We start from the raw sequence: 26,144 nt of genomic DNA, 5'->3' as shown, positions 1-26,144 counted from the left end.
CAAGACATACTGGTATTTCCGCCCAATAAAACATGCTTGCAAACATCCCGTCTTCCACATTAAGACTGTCCTTAATTATTATGTCCTTAAACATGTTTTGTGACATTTTATTTTCCATGTGTAAACAGTACCCATATCAGGTCACTGCTCTGTGAACATTCAGTATTACAAGCCTCTCCCCAGTATAAAAAGCAATCAGTAATCTTTTAAAAAGCACCATAGGAATACAGAACTCTTAACTTTTACTTAAGTTCTGAAAGTGTTCTTTGTGATGAGACTTGCAATGAAGTTACACAAGTCGGCAACAGTGCCATTAATTTTATCAGCTCCCCAAGTGCCTCTATTCACACATCAGAGTGTCCACAGCCAACTCAGGCACCTCTGAACACTTTCTCATTCCCCAGTCTCTGTCACAGAATTTGAGAACTGACTTGACATCCCGTTTACTCAAGACCCCTCCCAGTGCTACAGTACCAATAGCAATCTTGTTGCCTGCTGCTGTCTCCTGCCCCATTTGTTTTAGGCCAATTGCCCTTAATTACAGTATTTAGAAGTCAACCAGTGATCCCAAGGCACAGGCTCAGTTTTGAGGAGTTCATCCAGCAGAGAAAGTAGCAAAAAAAAATTGCTTCTTGTATTTATATCGAACAGTGCTTCTTGGAAAATAAGCATACTCTATCTCCTTCCAAACTGATCTTACTTGCTGTGGTATACTAGAGATGAGAGCTTGAAAAAAAATTATTTGAGAAACTACTAACAATCTTAGAGAAGAAAAAAAAATAATAAAATCAAGCAAAAATACTTACCTGGGTTGATGGTCAATGTTTTATAGCAATCACTTGACTTGTATGAGGAGTCCAGTGTGTTTCTATCGTAAAGTCAAACTCCAGTACGTTTCTATCCTACCGTCAAACTCCAGTACAGTTTTGACAGGAACAGGAATTATTCTAGTATAGAATACTAGCAGCTGTTTAGAAATCCAGAAAGACCAGGAAGAAACAGTACTTTTACCAGCATTTCTTAGGGGCCAACACCAGAATAAAAAGCATATCCTTCATACATAGCCACAGACTTAAGACTGTAGTTGTAATCTTTTAAAAAATCCATCAACCAGAACAGTTATTTTTCCAGAAAGGGTTTTAAATATACACACACTATTATAATAATGTAGTGTGTGTAGTATGTACCAACTGCATTTTTTTTTTTTAACATTTACTTCTTTCCATATTGGAGGAAGAGCTCATAACACCAATCTTATTCTCACACCTATGCTTTAAGAAATCAATTCCAATTAGTCCAGAGTTAGTTGTGCAAATATGCTCAGTCTCTGTGCAATATTTGGCAGCTCTGGAAGTTGGCAGATTTTGTAAGTCCAAGATTAACAATTCAGTATACATTTTAAGTGATGAGCAGTAAATAAGACTGGCACCTACACATTTAGTAAGTAAACATAAACTACTTCCTCTCAGTGAACAAGAAGCTTGCTGAAGAAAGAGATAGGATGCAACAAGATAATAAACAGTTTGCAGATACTCAAGATATTTTAATGTCCTCCATTCAATTTATGGGGGGAGTAGTTTCTGTTCCATATCAGATGTCCTTAAGAGACAATTGGAAGTAAGTCTGAAAAATAAATAAATAAATAAAAGTTAAATGGTCTCAAAAGGGCAGTCTGGTTACCCTCAAATTCTCTCTAATGAGGTTGTAGGCTACTGAGAGGTGTTTCACACACCAGACTGAATCCCATCTGCATAGACTGTTTTTTTTATTTCTTCTCATTACAGCAATTCTTTATCCCTTCTAGCTCTGACTGTAGTAGGTACATGGATAAGTGCAAGTTATGGTGGAGGGGAAAGATTTTTATTCAAAGTCCACACTTCTAAGTAGTATTATAACATATTCTGGGAAGCAGGCAATAATGTTCTCTGGAAGTTTTCCCAATCTGTATTTACACCACAAAAAGCACGTACTTGTTTAAAGTTGCCAGAACACATCTTACTGGTTCCCAGAATATTAGACCAAAGGCCGCAGTAAGCACATTGCTCCTGGTACCCACGACCTTACTTCTGTCTCCCCTTCCTCCTTGCAAGCTTTAGTTTTTAAGAAAAGTATATTGCCACATCCATTTCTCTTTTTGAATCTCCTCCTTAATAACTGTCCAATAATGATACACAGAAGAAGGACTTTGCATTCAGAATTCTCTCTAAATTATCAGGTTGATCAAGGTTTTATAATTCTGAGGGAAGTAAACGAGAAAGTTTCCAGAAGTTCAATATGTTAAAATTTACCTGGCTCAGCCCTAATGAGAGAAAGTTTCAGCTGGATTAAGGTCATAAAATATATTTCAAAATTGCCATTTGCAAGTATGATTATACAACTCCAGGGCAGACAGCATACCTGGTATGCTATTTAAATACCTCCATAGGAATGAGTTTCCTGTTCATCCTTTTTACATACTAGATGGCTGAAATCAGTGACTCAAAGCAGTAACAGGTCTAGCATGCAAACCTATTAAAAATTTCATAACTTCACTTTTTCAGTTTTTCCACTAGTTTGTGCACTGACTGTTGATTTAGTGCAGCACTGCTCACTACCATACCTACAGATGCTACAGCCATCTTCAGCTGAAAAGTCTTCAAGAGCCATCTTGTCATACTTAACTGAGATCTAACAATTTTAATTTTTTTTTTTTAACTTTTTAATAGCAAAAATATTTAAATTATTTGTCAAATCAACATACAGCTTGAAAAACCTCATGCACACCAATATATACTAGGCAGCATGCATTCTCACACCAGTAAAACAGCTGTGAGAAAAACACAACTCTAAACCCTAGATTACTCCAGTTAGCTTTTATGGTCACAACACTAACAGAGATAATGAAGCCATCATTTTGTATGTAAAGTAAATCAAACATCTGTCATCTTTCAAACATTTTATTTTGGTACTTTTAAATATGTTTTAATACAACAAAGATATAAAACAATATATTAATTCAATCTGAGTTTAGAATCAAACAATATTTACTTATTTACAGTACTTGCTTTAAACTTCACTGGCATACCTTCTAGCCATTAAGTAATACTATTTTCTCTGTCAGAGCAAAATTAAAGGAACTACTCAGTGCGACAAGTCCTGTTTCTGCATCCCTATTATGTTAAGTACCATATACAATGCAGTTTGTGGTTACTTGCATTTGACAAAATTTCTCTTATTTGACAAAACTGAATTGAAAAAGACAGCAAAACCAAGTTATAGGTAGTCTTCAACTACATAGTCACTGGGCTGACACATCAGGTTATTGTGCTCCACGTTTATCTTAAATTCTTATACGCATATTACAAACTGGCTTTAAAAATGTGCACATCACTGAATTATGTACATAATGCTCACTGCAACTTTCTTAAAATACAAACAGTAAGTATGCAGGAAACTACTATATGGATGGTTCAGAGTTCATATTTTAGTGTTCAAAGGGCTGTTAGTTTTTGGGATATCCATAATACAATGAGAAAGACACCTGCACGTTCATTCCAAAGTACTTTTTTCCTACAACAAATACCATTTCAATGTCAAACAGTTACATGTCAAAGATGCATGAGAAAGAGTAAACTGTATTAATCATCACTGGTCTATCAATTAATCCTTGTTTCATAGTCTACATATGCAAAATAATTCAGAGGGCAAGCGGCTCACTGCTAGGATTTCTGCCAAATAAATTTCCTACTTAAAGATAATGGTGGTTTTTGTAGTTACAGGTCAAGTTTGCGTAAAGGAGTCCTACATTAGTAAAACAAACCAACCAATCAACAAAAGTAGAAAAGTAATACTGCTTGCAGATTCCAGCAAACTCTCCCCAACATTTCAGTAGAAACTACATGGACTAGACAGAACAAAATAGTATTTGTCAGAATCATTATAGGCGACTTTTCTTTTGTTACACATGCTTCACATCCACACAACCTACCTTTTGTCCAAGACATCTGCTATTTCTACAAATGCACATTTAAGGATTGCATTTCAGCTCCACAATACTTTAGATGCTTAAAAACCCCAGTGGATTTTAGCATACCAAAAAAAATCTAGCTAAATAGTAATGGACAAGTGTAGCAATGAAGTGTGCAAATGGTGCTTAATTAAAAAACAAAAACAGGAGATTCTAACTGTTACAAAAGACTTGTTTTGACATCTCAGTTCAACCCTTCCCTCTTTCCCTTAGATACTCTTTTTGGCACTACACGAGTCACCACATATAGACAGCCATACAGAACAGGTTATTATAGGAACCTGCACTTTTATGTTTGTTGAAGGATTTCAAGTAATTCTTAATATTATTGATATTTAACATGCTTACATAATTATTTTTTTTTTTTAAATCATTTAACCAACTGTGGCTTCTTAGTACACCTAGATATCAATTCTATTTTATTGTATTTTTTATTAAGAGTTGTTCTCTCAGAAGAGTATGTATATGTCGGTAACTTCTTTTAAATTCTACTGGAATGTTTTCTTCCAAGACAGATGTGAAAAAAAAACAAACAAACAAACAAACAGGGAAAACAAAATAAACTGATACTTTCTATTCCCATTACTTATCAGTATGTACCTCTTATACAGCACCCACCTTGTCTAATCCAAGGAAATGCTTAAACTAAAATGGTAACCCTCACTAAAGCCAGAATATTTAGTTATTTGTTTAAAGTTAAGCCTATAATTAGCCGTACCACAAGCAATACACTTACAGGATCCAATTCTTGTTAGTCTTGGACATTTGAAAATTTCAGGCCTATCTACATTTTCATACTGTCACTTGGTATTAGTGTTATCTTGTTTACCAGAGGACATTAAAATAATTAACATATATGGAAGCTTCCTATATCATTATTCAAGAACAGCTGGAGGAACCTTGCTTAAAGATCCTTTCACAAGCTTTTATTAGTGTAACCATAGTTTATTAAAAAACACTTCTATGGAAACCTTACATCTGTACGTAGGTACAGTATCACAGCACCACTAGTTTCTCTGACTGTTTAATGGATCTTAAAGAGAGAAAAAAATAGAAGTAAAATGTTTAGGAAAATTATTCTAAAAAGGTATGTAAAAGGTATAAGAAAAAAAAAGATGGAGAAGTGGCTGTACCTATCACCATCAGGTTGGTGCATACATACATATTTACACACAACCTCCAAGCATAAGCCCAAACTGATAACAAGGAGGAGCTCAAGACTATTGTCAAGTCCCAAATATTAAATATTACTGGATTATCTAAGTTACAGGGAAAAAAAAAAAAAAAAAAAAAAGGAGGGCGAGGAAGGAATGGGACTCTCCCCTTCTCTAGTATATCCATTATGAAAAAGTTAGACAGACTTTTCTACTTGATTAGTTTATGCACTTCATAGTCCTGAGTCACACTGTTAAGACACTTGCACCTACTGACACAAAGCAGCAACTCTCTCCTTTCTCTGAATTCAGATGTGTGCACTCCCACAGACCACAGAAGATAACTTTGCACACAACAGATGCAGCAAGTTGAAGGAGAGCAAAGAGACTGGTGCGCCAACATAAGGGAGAAGGACAATGCTGAAGATACTTAGCATTAAATGCAAGGCCCAACAATGCTCTGCTGCCTTTACTTAAAAAGGCTTGTCAGCAGCAGCGAAGCAGCAAAATGCTTTTAGACCACTGACTCTTCTAAAAGAAGGTACAGAATTTTAAGCCTGTCAGTCGTTTGCAATTTGTTTTCATCTCATTAATAAGAAACCTTACATTATCAGATTTTCAGATCAACTGTGATCTTTTAGCATTTGAAATCAGATTTTCTTTTATCATTATTTATTATTCTTTTTTCTTTTTCCTCTTGGGTGTTTACAGACAGACAACACTAATTTCCAAAACAGAAAAGCACAATTATCCTGACAATGTTTGAACCCACTTCAGTTCTCACAAGAGCTACCTCTTTATATTACTCTCATACGCAAATATCTAGCGGCAAGAAAACATATAGATAACACAGAAAAACAAGCTTTCATTAAAAAACACTGACAGGCAACGCTGACTTAAAATATGGATTTACTTAAGAGAATTTGAAAAAAAAAGTAAAAAAAAAAAAAAGAACCCTTATGTTTCAAAGTATGTGAACTTCACTTAAAAATATTGAAATAGTAGCTTTGCTTTACGTAAACATTGTTACACTGGGCTGTACTTGGAAATTCTCCTGTATGCCTAAATTGCAAAATTTTTTTTTTTCAGTTTAGACACAGCTATGCTGGTCAGTACTGACATTTCTTTTTAGAATGAAGAGCTTTACAAGTTTAATTGCATGGTCCCTCCACATGTCAGAACTCGGAATACAACCCCCTGCATATCCTGACAACAGAAGTTTTCCTAGAGTTTAAAAAACAGTATTTGTAACTCTGTGTGCATTGCAAAGGCAAATATAAATTAACAAATAGAGCTCTTTGATTATAAAGTCTCAAGAGGAATGTTTAAATTGCCTTTCTGAAATCAGAAAGGTAAGGACAGCGAGTGAATAGTCTTTGTGTCTTTAAGATTATTTTTTCCTTTTTTTTTTTTCCCCTTAAGTGCCAGCACACTCCCCCAGTTTGGATGGCAAGAGCCACTACGCTATAGCAGATTACACAATATAGTAATATACTTGGAATTTTGCTGAAAACTGGAATGTTACAAATATGAAGTATGCGCAATAGTACAATGTGTGTGTGCTCAATATAGTTTGCATACTCTTTAAGATGCACAATTCCTCTGTGGTATAGGAGCTAAATGAAGTAACAAAAATAATATATCATGAAAAGTGCATGACAGTCAAGTTAGTACAATCCAGGTTTATAAAAGGAACACAACACAGACAACTGCAAAATTCTACCAAAGGGATCCTTCTCTATGCAAGCTTAAGTACACTACAGTCATCAAGGCAGCCTGTACCAAGCCAGAAAATGCTTCATGCAACTTTCCAAGGCTGACTTAGGCTATGACTTTTGTGCATACTACCTATTCTGAAATTCTAACAACAAATTAAAAAGGCTACAACATTTTAAGATTTGCACCTTTTACTTATCCATTTCCATTAAGCATAAATCTCATTTCAGGCCTCTGCAGCCAACATTAGTATTGTCCCCTTACAAACCACTGCATAAGATGTCACCATCTGTGATCCTTGCTTATGCATTAGGCAGTGTGTTGTTGTTTTGTTTTTTTTAAACAACCAAAAGTCAATTGTTTATGGTACTTTCTTTCAGCATAATAAATGAAGAACTTAAATTAAGAACTAGTCTTTTTCATTTTGTTAGAAGAACATATACGGTGTGCATATATATATACAAATATACTGTGTATATATATCCAGAGATATTCACCATATTGTTGACACCAGAGTGCTAAAACATACATCAATATGAGCACTATTTCCAAAACTCACTATTATTACTTTTCCTGAAAGGATTACTACATGCATTTCCCCGTCCATTTATGGGACAGTAAGATATGTGAAGATAACTGTTCTGTTCCTCCAGTGTTAAAGAGCTGCTCCTAAAAAGCATGCATAGGGCTGGGTACAAAGCAATTAAAACCACACAGAAAAATTATGTTGTGGCTTTAAATGCACTAAAGCTAAATTAATATTACGTTCAGTGGATGCAGCATTTACTTTAACTCATTTATTTAAAACAAAAGGGAAAACTTCCAGGTGCCAGAACAACCATATAGACAGTTGACAGACTAGACTAAATAACCTCTCATCGAAAAAAAACACAAAACATCATTCCATAGCCACAAGGCAGACTTTCATTTTTGGCAATCCATACACAGACCATTTATATTGTCAATTATACTTTAAGACTTACTATTAACAGTTAAGAGACTCTTTTAGCAAGGAACTATATTGTTTTCCTCATTATGACACAGTACTCCTCAATCTTTAAGTGTACACAGAGTTTGTTTCAATAATTAAATTTTTGACTGTTTTAAAAGAAAGTCATTGTAAGGTTCTAATTTTTTAGTCAGTGTACATAAAGGCTGGCATGTCAGGTAAAGGTGATTAACTGGACCTGTAAATGGTATATTATATTCAGTACAAGCACACATTTGAAGTGACTTGAAATTACTTAAACATTCACACAGAACCTTACTACTCTGGTTTATAGTTATGATTCACTGATTGCCTCTACCAGTCCCCGTGTTGTCTTCCATTAAAACAGGAACAAAACTCATCCCTGCAGAGTGTGGCAACCCCGTTCTATGGCTAAGAATCTAAGAAGCACGACAAGGAGGCAGTGGCCACGGAGTGAAAACTGTTACTTCATGTCCCCTCCAGCTAGCCTTGTAGGGTCTTAGTCATAACAGTTCATAAAAATCTCAACTGACACACACACTCTTCAGCCAATCAGTCTTTTCATTATCGTAGGTTTTGAAAATGGCCAGCAATACTCATTGGGAACAGTACCATTAACATTGCATTCAAAGAAAGAAAACATTGGAAACCAGATCCTTGCTCTTCTACTCTGCTGATATGCTCTAGTATTAGCCAACGTGTGGTAATATAAAAAGAGTCTTGTAGTGATGTAAAAGGCAATGAAGACATCAATAGAGTAATGTTCATGTGCAGCCAAAATGAAGAAGATTCCAAAGAGGTTCAGGACCCAGGATAAGGTGTGCAAGAAGTTCCAGCTCCTCGGCGTATCTAGGAGAAAACAGAAAGGAACTGACCTGGAGTGTCTCATACCGCTGGGCTGTAAAGTGCACAGTTGACAACAAGAAGTAGAAATCAGTTCAATTCCCTTTTGTTACATATATAAAGTTTCTTGTGAATATATGAAGTTCTTTGAACTATTTCTATAGCAGGAAGCATTTCATGAACGAGATACAGAACATGCAATTCAATCCAGGACTAAACCCAGCAAGTTCACGTGCAGATTTTTCCATCCAAAACGTGATGAAATTTTTGTCTTTGTCTGGAAGCTTTGTTTACATTCACACATCCAATAAATTCAATAATAACAAGTTATAAATGTCAACTACTTCATTACTGCTTTACAGATACAGCTGCTACTATTCTTTTTCTGGATTAACACAGCATACTGAAGTTCTTCAGGACCATGAAAATCAGAATTTCGTCCCATTGACTATTGTTAATGAAAATCATGCCTTTTACATGTGTAAGGGGAAATATAACAAAGTATACATAACTCTGTTATTCCAGTCATTCGATCAAATGTGAACTCAGGCTAATTATTTTAGCTTGCTATAATGATGTATCTAATAACACCTCATATTTACAGAAGAACTCTGTTTCATATAGTCTCACTCATGAGGTTTCCTATTTATCTGCAGATTATACTAAAGGTAAATAAACGTAGACTGGGATTTTGTCTGATGTGTCACTGTCAGATACAAAGGTAACAGAAAATCATTAATACCTTCCCTAGTATTCTAGTTACAAAGCCTTTCTGATTTCCTGGCTCATTTCACTTGTTTTTTCCCATGTGCCCTATTTATCCTTCCATTAATTTACAAGGTTCTGTTCCTTTACTGTCTGCAAGTTAACTGTTACAAACCTGAGAAAAAGCCCATGATTTAAATTTGTTAGCTTTAATATCACTCAGCGTGCCTTTGGCTGAGGGCAAGCAGCAGAGAATACTTAAGGACATTAAAGTATTTACACTCTTGCACCTGTGGTTGACAGCAAACAGTACAAATTCTTAACACTTAAGGACATTCAAGTATTGACACTGTGTACTTACATTCTGTGACAAAGAAGTTAAGCATGGTCAGGACAACAGTGTGGCCACTGAACATGTAATCGCCACACGTATGTACTCCAGTCAGAGTCATTCCAAAGCCACTCCATATTGCAAATGCCCGCTGGAGTTTTGCCCAAACATTGCCGTACAACTAAAAGACAGTAACATTAACCTTTAGTAAGTTCCTCCCCAGCCCAAACAATATACCCTTAAAGTTATACCACAGACAACTAGAAATTAGCTGTCTAGCACTATGTATGTTTAGTAGCATTGATCATTTTGTGCCTTTTATTAAAATACACATTTGCACACCTTTAGATTTTATTGTGGCAGTCAGTCCCATTAGTAACTACAATTAGTACCTCTGATTAATCCTGGCATTTAGGGTAAGTGTTTTGTTGCAAGTAATTTACATACCAAGTCTGCCACCTTTTTTTTTTTTTTCCTTCCCCCACATGCATTCTACCTCCCAACGTGTCTTTGTCAGTCTTCCAGTATTCAGCTCAAACTTCTTCCAACTAAAAGCTAAGATAAAAATACTAGATCCCATGTTCTATGGAATATTTCTTTAGATATGGTGAAATACTTTCTTCAAAACAAAGCATCCAACAAGACAAAGTGACTATTCCACTTTCATCTTGTCTTTGTTAAGTCAGTGTCTGAAGTGCTTATTTCTCTGATGTATTCTCTTCAATTTTTGTTGTGAAATAGTCCGAATGTCCCCCTGCTTCCCTTCACCAAGTCACCATCTCCTCCCCAATGCAGCAGGTGTTTCTAAGACCCCTAAGGATGCATACATGCACAATAGCAACTAATAAAGTTAGGGATGGAGGGGAAGATAAGAGCCATGTGCTATTCTAACAAATACACACCTAGCATGATGGTTACAGTAATCGTAACCATAACCTAAATAAAATTTAAAAATATGCATTTAAAAAAAAAATCCTGAGAAAGAATTTAAAGCATTTAAAGTTTTTACCTTTCCAGTACACTGTAAGTGCTGGCCTGGCACGGAGAGCGAGGTAACAAACATTGTAACGCAACGTAGTAAGAATACCGTCCCCATGAGGCTGCACAGCCTTCGCAGAAGTATAGACCTGGGAAAAAATACATAGGAACTGACAGTAAGAATACTAATATATTGTATTTTCATGAAGAAAACATTTCCTCCCACCACAGTTTAGTTCCATTAGGTCCTTTCACCATTGTTCCAAATGTCATTGTATTGTTTATTTATTTTCAGTAGTACTATAAAGGCATTATTCCACATGACAGGGTGAAACAAAGGAGCAGGCTTACTGCCACCAAAAGCCCCACCATCCCACTTCTCTGCAGCTATACTAGCTGTACTTGTACTAGCTTTGGCACTCATGCCTTCTGTTGGTGAACCTATAAAGATCAACAAACTGGTAAAAATTTAACTTAAAATATGCACACACACACACACACAAAAAGGTTTTCTCCCCTCCTTCAGTAACAGCAAGCTGCTAGGCTGGCTCAGTCATCCTGTGAAGTTTCATTCTCATAGAATTTTCTTATAAACAGAATTTTTACAACATGAGAATACATACTGGTGGCTCTCTGAAACATATATGTACAAAAGAAAATAACCAGCAAGTCTGGTAGAAAAATACACCCATATTACTCCGTAATGTTTATAACTCAACATCCTTGATTAAATTGTCCTCATACTCCATTTCAACAATATTAAGAAATTCATAAACTTATATTAACTGTAGAGTCTTAATTGGTCCTGATAAATTCTTTTTAAGTCCTTCCTCTAGATCAAGGCACCATTTAATTTGAATGTATATATACACTGTACCTGTGTTTGTGAAGCAGAAGAACCAATAGCCAAATGTAGCAAAGAATTACACCACATACTTCAGTCATAGCAAAAGCCCATGGTATCCTTGGGACACTAAAAGAAAAAAAAAAAAAAAAAAAAAAAAAGAAGATGAAGCAAGGATGTTAACCTAAAATACAAACACAAAGGCTTGACTTTTTCTTTCTAGTCTCAGTAATTACAAAAAAAAGCATATAAGGTTCTTTTTAACTACAAAATGAACTTGAGTTAATCTCACAATAGTTTATACTACAATCAAAATTATCAATAGACTGAATTAAATAAATTATTTTTATTAATATTATCTCCTAGTAATGTACTTTCAGCAAACGTTTACACAGAATTCAGTAAATGAAAGAAAATCTCTAGTTTGCTCTTTTAATTTACATGTGATTTACTAAGACGATGTTCCTTTGAAGACTGTTGGGAAACAATGGTAATCTGACACAAACTTGCATGTCAAGTATGCTGCTTATGCTTATAAGAATACCATGTCAACACAATGAAATGCTGCACAACTTTAAGGAAGCAGAACTACACAGGAAAGTATTAGGAAAAGTATAAATGACTTTTGAAGTTAGATTTCAGTGATAATCACTGTATGCAAACAGCTTAGCCTTGCTTGTCAAGATTTAATACTTCCTTGTGGGCAGTAGCTACAATTTTCTCCCTGCAACTTCACCAAAATACAGACTGACAGCTTTCAGGAGAGGCTGTTCCTAATAGTTGTGTTCTCTTTGATACAAAGGGCTAGCAAAGTGTTGCTCAAATGCTAGATTTGTAGTAATCCTCTTGCATTGTTTGGTGGGTTGCTGCTGTCTGAGCTCCTCCATATCCTTCCACTCAATGTGTACTGTGGAATTTGTCCTGGGAACAAAATCCAGCAATGACATAGTTCTCATTCTCTCTCCCCTCCGTCACTTTGTTTGATAAGGTCCATCCTTGCTGAGCTGTATCTACTTTTATTGGGGATTCTGCACTCTACGTCAGAAGATTAGGCCCCTACTGACTTCACTAAAACCATTAATGAAAATTACTGGCAAGAATAAAAAGACTGTGGCTTTTAGACAGTTTATCTTGTCTTTTGGAACTCTCCAGGCCATAAATTCTCCGTGGTGCAAGTGAACTTCCTCAAATCACAGAATCACAGAATTTTCTAGGTTGGAAGAGACCTCAAGGTCATCGAGTCCAACCTCTGACCTAACGCTAACAGTCCCCACTAAACCATTTCCCTAAGCTCTACATCTAAACATCTTTTGAAGACTTCCAGGGATCTAAACGAAATGATAAATGGAGCATTTATCTCCTACTAAATTTCTTGTCATTGACTAGAATTTCACCTCTGGTGTTGTGTATCTTTTCTGACTGAAATGGAATATATTCTTTAACACTAGAAAAGCCACAGGCACTGTTTAAGTCATTAAAGTGTTTTCATACACAGATACTCTATGGTTTGTAAGGAAGCTGACATATTTGGTCTGCTTCAGTTCCCCTAAAGCATTTTAAACAAGTTAACATCAAGAAGACAGTATAAATACAGTATCAATACTATCCCTTTTCATTTCCTTACTCATTGGCACTTCGTTGACCAACTTTCCCAAAGCAAAGTACATCTCTTCTCCAGATTGTCAGCCATCTGTGGGCTGCCAGGACTGTGAAAGAACTTAAATTTTAAGACCAAAACATTTCTTCATCGTAAGTCTTCCTACACCAAGACACGTTATGCTTCACAGCAGCATCTGGATTTCAGAAAATGTATGTGTCTGCTTACCTATGAGAGTTGACCATCATCCTTTTTACTAGAATGAGAAGATGGAAGAATTAATTCCTGTGTTGTGATTCACTAAAGATGCAGAATTAAATATAAATGGGGTAAAATAACAGATTACTTTACCCTGAGAAGACCAAATCCCTACATCTAACAGAAGCACATTTCAGTCTTAGCAGAGAGTTTACTATACTCATGACAATTTTGTAGAGCATTTTCAAGAGCATTAGAAATGTTGAGAATGAAGAAAAAGCAGCCTATACTTTAAACATGGTTTTATTGTATTGTTTTTTAAAAAAAAATCTTACCTATCTAGAAATATGTCTGGTAGAGGTGGATACGTTTGCATGTCAGGTACTCGTTCATGTACTATAACCATAACAAACGATGTAAAGCCGAACACTATGAAGACATACACACAACTCAAAATTGTTTTCCAGTACTCTGGGTCCAGTCTCCTCGTGGAGTGTTTGTTTTTGCCATTTGCATACTGATATTGATCACCATTCAAGTCAGTAATTGGTCCATCATAGTCCCGAGGTACTTCACCATTACAAAACCAATCTGTACCCTGCAGCGAACCAACAGTAGCGCACACTGTGCCAATGTGACTATCGCTGCTGTAACCCAGCTCTTCTAGGACATCGATATGTTGCTTCTGTAGCTTGCGAATGGACAACATTAGCCTTTTGATATCCCCCAGGACTTTGATTTCCAGTGGAGGGGATCGTAAATCGTATTCTGTAAGTGTCAGCAATGTAATTCCATCTAGCCTGTGTCTATTGCACAAAATATCCACATATTCACAGAAGCCTTCTTCCTTCAGCCACTTGGCCACGTTCTTGGTTGTCCAACGTCGAATGCAAAGCTGGTTATTGCCTGCCATCGTCCTTCTCTATGCGCCAATAAAATTGACCTGTTAGATATTGGAGAAAGAGAGAAGACCTCAATGTCTAATGAAGATTACTGAAACATTGGTGTCTTCTGTGTGTTTTTAGAAGCTTACTTAGGCAAAGATGTTTTATGTATGAACCTGGCAAAAAACAGACATATGATTCATTAGGCAAGTAATACAAAAATATTTTTTAACACTTGGAGTCCAGCAAAACCGAGGAAAGTTTATCTAATTTGAGCCTCAATAGAAATTTAAAGCCACCTAGAAGCAGAATATTTCCTAGATATACCCAGTCTTTTATTCTTTTGTTAAAAAAGAAAACCTGAATTTGTGAATTATGCTAGGCAATGAAGAACAAAGATTACCCTGTTTAAATATCAGCTTAATCATTAGTCTTTTCTGCTGTTTGCAGTTCAGAACTAAGCAAGAAAGTATAGCCAGCAACTATGCAAAACTGAATTAAGAGATAAAAAAAAAAATAGTACATTACAGGTCCAACATATTCCACTGATTTAAAATTCGTCCAGAAGCTTTGGCAGTGTGACACCCCCCCGCCAAGTAAATCTAAGACAAGGTATCTACAGTCATACAGACTTGGGATAACTTTGTTGTATGTTAACGGTGCAGTCATCAGCTTTATATACATCTGTTTGAAATGCGTACTTAAGATAAATCATTTGCAGTATCATCTTTACATCTCGCTGCTTGTTTTAAAAAGGCGCTGTACCTATTGTTAGAAGTAGCACTTATAATTACTGGGTGCAACTTTTTCTTCCACTATACATCTAATAGGACTGCCCTACTTTCTTCTATATCAGAGAACATTTGACTTGTCAATCAAGATTTCCCATCAGTACAAAAGATACAGGTTAGAAGAAAAATGGAAGCACAACTCAAAGCTGCCCTACTAAAAGCACTGAGGGAGTGGTACAATATTCCCTCTGCAGCTGTTTATATGTAAACAGCACGTACACAATGCAGATTTGATTCCTCAAAACTCCACATACAGTCAATATGTACATGAGCTTTAACACCTTTATTTAAACAGTTGCTGAAACATCCACAAACAATTACTAGTCTTCTCCACATCTACTATATTCTTCCTTCTCCATGTAAGAGCATATTTGTTCATTTCTCTTATCTTACTACTTTTGAAAATACTGCTCAAAACAATTATAACACAGCTATTACAAAAGAAATTATGACAATTAGTTTGCAAATTAACAATCAGTTTATTCACCTTTGTATTTTTTTAAAATCTTAGTCAGGTAAAAACAAAAACAACGTAACACTTAAGTTGCTCATCTGGATTTCCAGCGTCACCTAGAACTGCAGATGAACTGCAAATGTTTGCTATCACGGTGTTTTTGTAACACTGTAGTCATCACCAGTTTTCTAAAAGCAGTGAATTTAGACTTACCAAAATGTACTCAACTCACTGGTCTGTCTTCTAACCAAAGCAACTTCTGAGAGCAAAGGCAAGAAACTTTCTTTACCCTATCAGAACTCCTTTCATTTGAACGAACCGGTATGAGTCAAGAATCCTAACACCAACCCAGTGTTTCTTCGTATGGCATTCCAGAACTTATAAATAAATGAATACACCTGCCCTTGTGTAACATGCAGTAAAAGTGACCTTGCAACACTGAGTAAGCATACCCCAAAACATCAAAGGTCATTACTGAACAGAGTGGACCTGGGAGAAAGTCTGCATCAGCTTAAGATGCACCTGATAGGACCCACTCCTGCTTTTAGATGCTGCCAAAGAAAAGGCATTTAGCCAACTGCAAAAGAAACAAGCACTTAAAGCACAAACTTCACCATTCCACACAGCTCACAGCTAACTTCATCTTCAGAGCTACAGGTTACGTTCAGTTTTGATGCGAGGGTTTTTCTTTAAACCCAGAAGCAACGCTCTCCTTCAGACTGCGCATTCAGTGCCACTTCTGTAGCTTACACAGTAAAAAGCATTTTTTCTTAGCACTTAATCTAAGCACCTGGAATACAATACTGATCTCTATGCCCAATTGCTACTATTCAGTTTTGAAGCTTACTAAAAGTGTGAATTTACAGGACAGAAGCAGAAATATTCTATACTTACGATAATCCTTAATTTTTTCCTATGCCTTTTATGCAATTTCTTTATCCCAATATGTTAACTTGGACTCCAATACAGATTCCACTTACGCTTCGTAACATTTCCAACACTACCTGTCTGCGATGCAAGACTGATCGACCTGACCGAAGAGAGCAAGACACCTAGATGACTGTACTTGCCTTTTGGAAGAAAACAGCACCAACAGCTACTTTGCCTTCTACGTTACTGGTTTTATCTGCGAAACCAAATAATGGAACGCGTGAATAACATGGACCAAGTACAGACTGAAGTGTCAGAGGGCAAAATATACTTTTCTCCTGACATCAGCAATGTCTGCAGCTAGCTGGTTGATTACTTTCCTGTTACTGTGATTTTGTATTTAGTCAGCCCATCAGCAGTACATATCATGTGTTCTATTTCCCCTTTTCTTTCTCTGGCCTTTCAATTAACAGCATGGATACAACCAAATATGAACTACTGCATGTGCGCAATGCTGATGGGTGTAAGGAGTCTTTTTATTTTATTTTACAAAAAATGGTGCGTCTAACTCACGAATATTTCTACAGTTTGGTTAAGGCATTTTCAAAAACAAGTTGCCTCTGCAAGACTAAGCATACCCTAGCTATGTTTTCCAATATTATTAACATTTTCCCTGGATTTTCCTTATTTAAATATATATCTCTCCCAAAATTAATACCCACAGTTCTATCATGTTTTCCTCTACTGAATCACTGTCAGTCAAACATTACGCCCATAACTTCTCCAGCACATGGACACTAAGTCATTACCCTGAATTACAAACGTGGAAGTCAAATATTACCCCTACGATAGGGAAGGGAAAGTAGCACTGCCATTACACTAACACTGGGCAGTAGTCCTGTTACAGGAATGGCCCATCATAGAAACAGAGCTCGCTTACACCAGAATCATAGCTGAGGGGTTAGACGAGCCTCTGGCTGTGCCAGCAGCAGGGTGAGTGGGATACCGAGCGAGTTGGCCCCAGACACACACACCAAGCTACCAGCATCCTTGCAGCCCCACAGTCTGACCACATGTACGGGGCACGGCCCGTGGCTCTCCTTGCTGACATGCTTCAGGATTTTATTTTCCCAGCTATGTTCAGTTCTTGCCATCCTTGAGAGTAATTTTAGGAAGGACGCTGAAGAGCTATCAGATCTCACACGACGTAACCTACATTTCTCTGTAGGAGGTTTCAGGCTGCAGTTTGCATATAGGCGACTCCAGCTGTCCCTCCTTCACCAGGTCAGCTGGCCGAGGAGCACAGCACCTCACACCTTGGGTGAAAAGTTTTCCTGTACAAAGTCTGCTAGCTTGCAATGCGGGCGTGACACAGGTTTGAGGCGTTGGCTGTGCTGCTGCACAAAAACACCATGCACAAAAGTGCGCGCTGAGCCAGCCTGCAATAGGAAGGCTGCTGTCTGGCACACTGACTGAATGCCGTGCTGGAAACAGCACTGCCTTGTCATGCACCAAAAGTCTCGGGCACCCCACTGCTTGCATCAGCAGCTCGTCACCTGCTCTTCTTGAAAACTCCAGATTCTCCAGTGCTTATTTAGAGCAAACAGCACCAAAGGTTTCATTGCCATATAGCGTGCACTAGTGCAGTGATTTGATCCTTACCTTGTAAATGTCACTACATACAGTCTATCTTGTAAACAATGGGAGAAAAAAAACACTTGCAAAAACAGGACAGTGATACATATATCGCATAAATATATAAATTATAAAACTGACCAAGCATGGCACAATGCCCACTGTAAGACTGAAAAATTGGATACTACCCTGAAACAAGCCTACAAGCCTATATTAATTTCAAGTGCAGCAATATTATTGTAAAACTTCCGTTCAGTTTTACTTAGTGACTTTGCTGTTAGAATTGCTTTATAAACATTTCTATTAAGTGACACTGTCAGCAGTATTGTAACTGTACTCAAAGGTCTTAATGGTATTTATGAAAGAAAGATAAGAAAACTCGAAGTAAAACTTGTTTGGCTTATTCTAAGACTTAGGTTTTAAATCATATAGGAAGATGTGCTTTACAAGAATTACTCAGTGAATTGCTGCATTGTGGAAAATAAAGAATTGATACTGTGAAATCAAAGATTAGCTCCATATGCTTAGAAGAGCCCTTCTGACAGAATGTCTCCATGCAAAACTGACAGCAGCTATTACAGAAAATCCTGAAAGCTAAACATATTTGTCTTAAGAACCACTAAGAGTGATTACACACTGCAGCAAGCTGAACAGAACATCCACCGCTCCTTGACTGTTACCCCTCATTAAACCAAATGGGTTGTACTACACTCAAATGAACACTGAAAGCAGCTCAACTGCTGATCTACAAACCAGTGAACAAAACATTTTTTATCCTACCACCATAATTCAAGGCACACACAAGTGATTTTTAAGCAACTGATCAAGTACTCCCCCACTTATCACAGAACGTAATTCACGGTATATCCATTAATGTTTGTACAAGACCTTGTACATTTCACACACTAAATGTCAAATGTCAAGTATTTCTTCCTCCAACTTCAAGAAATCTTGTACCCATCTGGTAACGTTTGCTGCTCTTTACCCTTGGACAACTTACCAGAAAAACAACTCAGGTGTACCGCTTTCCCCGTTTACCTCTTCCTTTTCTTCTCACGCCCCCATTTTCTGATGAAAAGGGGGGATGACACGACCAATCCTTCCACCTAACAGCACAGTCTCTGAAGCGAAACCACATTTGCTCTTACTCCTGACAATGACTTACAAACTGATCTTTTTAAGTCCTGAGAACATCTAAGCCTTCTTCTTTCTAAACACACAAGAAATGAGAAACTTTTACAAGTTATGTGATCATCATTAAACATCTACAATGGCTCAGGGATCCCAACCAGCCGAGGGGGCAGCAAAGCTGAGGCTCTGTATGCGGAGAAGCGACTACAAAAACTGAACGACTGCAGCTCCAGGACCGAGCTGTGCCTTTACCCGCGTATTTCTGGGAGGAAAACAAAGCAGAGCGGCAGCAGCAGGACCCCCGGAGCAGGGCACCGCTAAATTCGCGCTGGCTGCCAGCCCGCAGGACGCCTCCTCCCCGAGCCGCGCTCCCGCATCGCAGCCCCTCCGCGCCTCGCCAGGAGCCTCCTGCCAGCCCTGCACACCTCGCCGTGCCCCGACCCCTCCGGACCCTTCCCCTTTTCCCCCGTAGGGCGCAAAGCACGGCAGAACCCTCCTCCCCACCGCCAGGAGCCCGCACCCCACGAGCAGCCGCCGCGGGGAAGGGAAAGGCAGGGACTGGGACAGGGGCACGGCGCAGGGACGCCCCCCGTTCCCCGCCCGGCCCCGGCTCACCCACCAGCGCTAAGTGGCGGTGCCGCAGCGCCCGGCCCCGGGACGGCGGCGGCTCCCGGGCGCCCTCCCTGCCTCCTGCAGCGGCGGCGGCCCCCGCAGCCTCCCCATCACCCGCACGGAAGCGGCGGCGGCGGCGGCGCGGCAGGCGGAAAGGGCGGAGCGGGGCGGCGGCGGCATCCGGGGGGGCCCCGGGCGGCCGGGCCCAGGGCCTGGCCACGCTGCTGCCGGGGAGCCCCCTCACAGCGCCCGCACACGGCCGGGGGAAGGTGCCCGAGGCACCCAGGGGCGACCTCGGCTCCTGGGGAGCGGGAGGGTGGAGGAGGCGGGCAGCGCCTCGCCAGGTGGGCCAGACCTTCCCCGGCCCAACAGCGGAGCCGAAGAGAAGGGCAGCTTGGAGCTTGTCTGATAACAGAGCATGTCTAAATCCACGAGAGGGTGCAAAATGCGCTGTAGGAATGCACATTAGTATACATTTTTACCCAGCACAGTCTATCACAGGGAAGTACCTTAGTAGGGACTGGATGTGAGAAAGATGAAAGCTTTTCACCGCGCTAACCAGAATTGTCACTGACTTTAATCCACGCGAAACAGAATCGCCATTGACTTTTTAATGAAGCTTATAAACATACAGTTATAATATTCAAAGAAAAAAACACACTTGAATAGTCCATGAACATACCGCCCCCCCTTCCTTTGAAGGCATACACGTGGAAAATAACACCTGAGAAGACTTGCAGGACCCTTACACAAAGCTCTATTTCCATATAAATAAACTCTTCCAAAACATTTCTCTCTTCAGAAGCACCATTTCTGCACAATTACTCTTCTCTGATGTCTGCAGAGGAAATAAATCTGAAAGCCAGCAGCTGGCTGACAGCACTCAGGCGTTTCTCCAAGGTGATCCAGAGCACAGATGTGAACAGCACAAGTGACTTATGAAAGCCTCACCCAGGCACTGTAACTGCAGGTGCTCCACAACCTATAAATAATACAAATGGAAGGGATAGAAGGGGACGGAAAAGATAGAACTAAGTGATTCCAGAAATAAATTTATTTTGTCTATCAGCTGGCTGCCTTAGCAGTCAGCCCTTTGCCGCAGCAGCCTGAAGAACATACAGAAATTTCTGTATCAATGATGTAGTGGCTATGAGGTCCAATACAAGTCTCCCAAATTGTTGCTTCCTTTGAAGTAAAAAAGCTCAGGTGCCAGTAACTTCATTACGTTAAATAAGCCTAGATTTTTCAGAGAATTTGGCCTCATACCCTTTTGAGAGGAAAAAGGGGATCTTTTGCAATCCTTATGCCTGTGCAATCACAGTGAAACAAAAGGAAATTTTGTATTTCAAAATGCTTCACAGCTACATCAAGTTGTCACGCCACTGAGCAGTCTAACACAGCTACCCAAGATTGTACAGTCTCAGCTGTAATGGAACATAGCCATTTTAAACAGATGAAGCACTGGGTAGGCAGAATAGACACCAGCTGTAAGAACTTCTGCTCATTATTATGTTGCCCTGATATTGGTTCAAAGATGCTTCTTTGAGCTGTCCGTGCCACCTAGCTTTTATTTTTTACATGAAACAATGTGTTTCTTCCCAAATGAGTGCTGAAGTTTGAGGCAAAGTTCCTCCTTCTTTGCCCAGATCTGGTAGTCTCTGCAATCTGTGTAGGAAGGAAAAGCCATTTCTGTCCTCTCGATGTTTCTTTTCTTTCCCTCCACACAAATTAGATGAAAAACTGACAAGTCCAAATACACCAGTGAACTGTAGATCACATAAGCATGAATTTGAAAAAAAAAAAAAAAAAAAAAGACAAAAAAAATCCAAGAGACCTGAAGATAAGCCACTAATAAAGCACATTGAAAGTCAAAGCAATTTTGCTTACTCTAAGTCCACATTCAGAGTGTATTCAAAATTGCTAGCAGTCATCCTTTTTTTTTTTTTTTTTTTTTTTTTTTTTAATATGGAAGGTGCCAGGAAAGTGCTGCTTTATTCAGAGTACTGTGGCTTTTTTTATTCCTCCTTTTTAAAAATTTAAGTATTCACTAGAATTCACAAGCTCATTGGATTGCACAAAGGAAAAAAAAAAAAAGCACAAGCCAAAGGCTTCTTATCCTATTCTCCTACACTGCTTATAGTTTCCATCTGAAGTTGTCTCTGCTAATGGCATTTTTCTGGCATCTAGTTTCATCACATAACAAATATTTTCAAAACGACCAAATTAGCTTATGCAGAAAAGTAATAAAGAGCACAATTTAAAACTTGTAACTCTTAAATAGAAGTGCACATTTAATAGCTGTTTAGTCGCTGTGCTTCAAAACTGAAAACTACTTTTCCTTGCTAACATCTGATGCCGTTTAAAAGGGTGAATTATCTAAATAATTTGTGCTTTATATAACAGAAGTTTCTGATAAACCTCATTCCATCACTGTGAGTTATGTCACTTCATGCTATGTGACACAAATGCATCGATCTAAGTTTGACAGGCAGAGCCAATGCTGACATGTCAGTCTTAGAATTTATGACAAATGATACGCTACTGATATTTTTAAAATCCCTCCAGATTGCCAAGAAAAAAAAAAAAAAAAAAAAAAAACTTTAAAGTACGTAATTATACTGTGTGCATCTTTAGATTGAAAACAATTTATTCAATTTACACAGTTATATTGATTCAATGTTCAGGCTGACATTTAATAACAAAAAGAAAGAAAAATTTTATTGAAGTTTCCCAACTAGGTCCAATTACAATATATTACATATAGCAAAGGAAAATGAGATGTGTGAATGTAATGGGGTGTTGGGTTTTTTTGAAACAGTCTTTGTCATTAAATAATGGTGTTCATATTCAATAATTTGAAATAATCAATCTCTCTCCAATAAATCTAAAGACTATTAAGGAAAGAAAAGCCCTGGGGGAATAGAGAACAAATTGCCTATAAAAATTCTCTTCAAACAAAGAATGCAGCATGGCAAGGGGGGGGCGGGATCTTTAGCTAGAGGTGCTAATTGATCTACATCATGTTTTTTTCTTTTTGGTGATCTCTTTGTACAGACCAGGTTGTGCCTTATCATCTGTACTTGTGTTGAAGCATACTCAGATCAGTCATGTGTGAACTTTCAAGCATCTATTTTTACCTTTAACTTTCTTACTCCCATAAAGGAAGAAAATTGGACTGAATGGCTAAGAACTAATCAAATTCATCAAGCATAATTGTTTTTCAAGGCAGAAGATGAACTTGTTGCAGCAAAAAAAACAACAGACTGAATGCCATGTGCTAAGCAGACGGAATTGTTCCATAGGTTACAAGCAGATTCATGTTGTAGAACACCAGAAAATCCTGTTTCACTTAACATTGAACTAAATGTACCAGGATTCAATCAGTTCCATTCTTCTTCAATAGTTAACCATCCCAAAAACCAAATCCTGAAAACAGGATGATGTGTGAAATGAGTAAATCTTTTTGATGGTGGAGATGAATGTATCTAGATAGTCATATTTGTTTACACTAGCTGAACTTCTGTGTTGTAGCATTTCTACTATCAAAAGTTTTCTTCCTTCAGAATACATGAAAGAATTGGTCCCAGTTTTCACTGGAGAGAGAGAGGTGTCACAGATGTGGCATAAGATGGGACTAATAGCAGCATTTTCAGTAGGAGAGACTGTGTGCATGCCCTATTTTTGACCAGTGTACATTTTCCTGGTAGTGCCATGCTGCACACTAGTAAAGCACTCCGTGGCTGTTTACACTGGTGCCACCTATTACATTATTAGCCAGGGAATGTTTGATTTGGATTACTGCACCGAGTACTACCTACAAAATAATCACAAAGGCATAGTCAAACAATTAAAAGGATGCCTTCTGTTAGGTGTAGCTAACCATGCATTAATTCCAGCTGAAACAGCAGCTATTTGTAAGATCACACATAATTGCACAGGTGTTTGGCTCCCTGTCCCAACAGTCAGCAGAATGTAGGAATCCTTGGTACCTCAGAAAGCCCCTAATGCAGAGAAAGCTAGTTTCTAGTTTCTTCTCTGTTCAGTATCCAAGTTTGTTGCTTTTCACATCTGTTCTGAGCCACTTGAAAAGGGCCATGAAAGAGGCAAAGCTGCAGAGAGCGAAACCCACCTGGACAAGAGATTACACCTGGAAGGAATCTGCTGCCAAATTTTAGGACAAAATTAAGTTAATGTTTTCCTTAGTGTTTTTGTTGGTTTGTTTGTAATCATTTGCATTGAGGCTGCCTTTATATGAACTAAACTACAACAATTCTTCACAAAGAGAATTGTGGCCTTTTCCTGCATGCTACCACAAGAACTTTACCAGAAGCCTTTAGTTTTTCTTAGGAGTATTGGTACTTCTGCTGAGAAGGATCTTCAGCCTCTTGCGTGTTTCATGCCAACACACATCCCAGTAAAATAGTGCTTGATAGTCCTGTGCCAGCCCACAGACCTGATGGCTAAATTCTGTGTGACTACATGGGAACAGAAGAATATTCCACGACCACCCAAGCCCAGTGCCAAGGGCAGAACAGCAGGCAAGAGTGCACAGGGAACAGGAAGAAATGGTTGCCCCTTCAGCGAGGTTACATCCTATGTGTTAGTAAGGGAGCTTGTCCAAAAAGCAGATCTCTGTCTCCTGCGTCTTTCAATGACAGCTCTTGGCAAGAAAAAGTCAGTAACACAGCTGCACCAAAGTCATGTTCACAGAGCTATTAAAGGTTTAGAGGGTGCTAAGGGTGGAAGGCCAGAGTTTTGATAGAGTCACACTGTTTTGAAGCAGCTGGCCTTATGCCATATCAATGTTGCAGGCACACAGTGTTTAGAGATCATTTTTCTGGAGGTCACATTTTTCTGCTCATCAACTTTTGTACCACTGAGCTCTTAGCCAGTGCATTCGAGGTAGAGGCCAATAAAAGTTTTAATGCTGAAAAGGGCCAGAATAAAACACAGGTGTTACCTTCCTGACATAACTTGATTGGCAACAAAAGGGCTGGGTTTGCATTAGCAAAACTACTCGTGAAACCCCAACTTGAGCCTCCACCCAGAAACCTGAGAAGACTGAACTAAACAATTTTTACCTGCCGGGTCAGTTAATTCCTTGCTTGATGAACACAAATCATTCAGCTTAAAAAGCTGTTTTGCTGAAAGAAAGAAACAAGAGCAAATCAGACCAAAATAACATGTAAAGAACACATGCCTTAAGTATAACTTTAACCACTTTTGCAGTCCTCTCCTCCGCTAAATCAGGCCAGCTATCATCCAGAGTGCTCTTAAGCACAGTTAATTAGTCCAGACATTGATACTCAATTTCAAATTGCTCTCTATGATACATCTTTCAATAAAATAAAATAATCCCTCTCTCCATCACAGTAAAGCAATGCATGTGGAATAAGGGTGTGTCAGCCCTTACCAAGGTTTCACTGCTCTTCACCATCCTTTTTCAACATGGGGAAGGGAGGCAGCACCAAGCTTCTCTTCTGGGAGCACCTTGTCTTCTGGACTGCTTTGGTGGAGGAGCTTCATATCAGCTGCCAGGCTTACAAAGGAAGAACATCAGCATTTCATGCGTTTTGCCCACAGGCAGACCCCCGCCAGGAGTCACACAGCCTGCAGGCCAGGAGCACAAGCACTAGCATCCCTACAAGGATTCACTAATATGACAGTTTAACACACTAAACCTCCAAGCTATGAATTCCAGACCTTGTTATATAAACTAATGCAGAGGCTTACAAGTTTCACCTGACAACCATTACACTCACGTTCTTGGCTCTGTCTTCAGCACAGGAAGGCATGGTACAACGTGTGACAGGTTGTTATATTAATGCACTGATGAAAGCAGCAACTGCAATAGAAAAGATTAAACATAACAAACAGTCTCGGATTCTTCCATTTAGTGAAAAAACAGTACCTTCAAGAAATAACATTTCTCTAGATTACTGGTGATAGGCAAGAAGTCATAACCTACCTGGTGTTTAGCTTCCTGGTGACCACATTGAAAGAACACATCAATGCATTCCTAGCCCTTCAGCAGCTACACTTTTAAATGCCACTGAGTTACTGTGAGATAGCTGCCATGCATCTTGCCCCAGACAGGTTTGCATTTTAACTTTATCAGGACTTTTATGGCTTTGTGATGAACAGTCAGGCCTTGCTGGCTGCTGCTGCAGCACTGAGGACACCCCTGAGGGCCATCCAGGCTATCTCTGGGTAGATGGTGGGTGTCCTGCAGGCTGGGGACTCAAGGACTGGGTCTGGGGATGAACAGCAGGGAGCAGACTGGAACCAGCAAGGCACGATTAGGTTCAGGCGTCTGTTTCTACTGCCCGTGCCTACCAGGCCAAGCCCTGGGGAGGGGGCTTGGGGATGTTGCAGCGTGGGCATAGTGTCAGGAGCTGCGGCCCAGCACCTGCCCCAGCCCATCT

At 38.9% G+C, this 26,144-nt stretch overlaps 1 protein-coding gene and 1 long non-coding RNA gene across 2 annotated transcripts; both read right to left on the bottom strand.

Moving 5' to 3' along the window:
• Positions 1 to 5,261: 5,261 nt before the first annotated feature.
• SAMD8 (sterile alpha motif domain containing 8) lies at positions 5,262 to 19,878 on the bottom strand. Its single transcript, XM_082765068.1, has 6 exons — positions 19,727 to 19,878; positions 13,678 to 14,285; positions 11,581 to 11,676; positions 10,735 to 10,852; positions 9,756 to 9,906; positions 5,262 to 8,695 (listed from the first exon to the last, which is right to left on the bottom strand). Exons 2-6 carry the CDS (start codon positions 14,253 to 14,255, stop codon positions 8,391 to 8,393), a joined length of 1,248 nt encoding a protein of 415 aa, XP_082621194.1. The 5' UTR covers positions 14,256 to 14,285; positions 19,727 to 19,878; the 3' UTR covers positions 5,262 to 8,390.
• Positions 19,879 to 20,323: 445 nt separating this feature from the next.
• Positions 20,324 to 25,327, bottom strand: LOC309880025. The gene is made up of 3 exons (XR_014317882.1): positions 25,133 to 25,327; positions 24,801 to 24,863; positions 20,324 to 20,701 (listed from the first exon to the last, which is right to left on the bottom strand). It is a non-coding gene; the product is annotated as an uncharacterized lncRNA (long non-coding RNA).
• Between the last annotated feature and the right edge of the window lie 817 nt (positions 25,328 to 26,144).

This window comes from Aythya marila (assembly GCF_965140915.1).
Source record: "Aythya marila genome assembly, chromosome: 7".
Taxonomy (NCBI): Eukaryota; Metazoa; Chordata; class Aves; order Anseriformes; family Anatidae; genus Aythya; species Aythya marila.
This window is presented reverse-complemented; position numbering and strand designations above follow the sequence as displayed.

Coding starts and splice junctions, on each gene's coding strand:
- SAMD8 (XM_082765068.1), bottom strand. CDS start 14,255: ATGGCAGGCAATAACCAGCTTTGCATTCGACGTTGGACAACCAAGAAC. Junction 11,677..13,677: donor CCAGACATATTTCTAGATAG/GTAAGATTTTTT, acceptor TTTTTCTTTTAG/TGTCCCAAGGATACCATGGG. Junction 8,696..9,755: donor TAACTTCTTTGTCACAGAAT/GTAAGTACACAG, acceptor GTTTTCTCCTAG/ATACGCCGAGGAGCTGGAAC.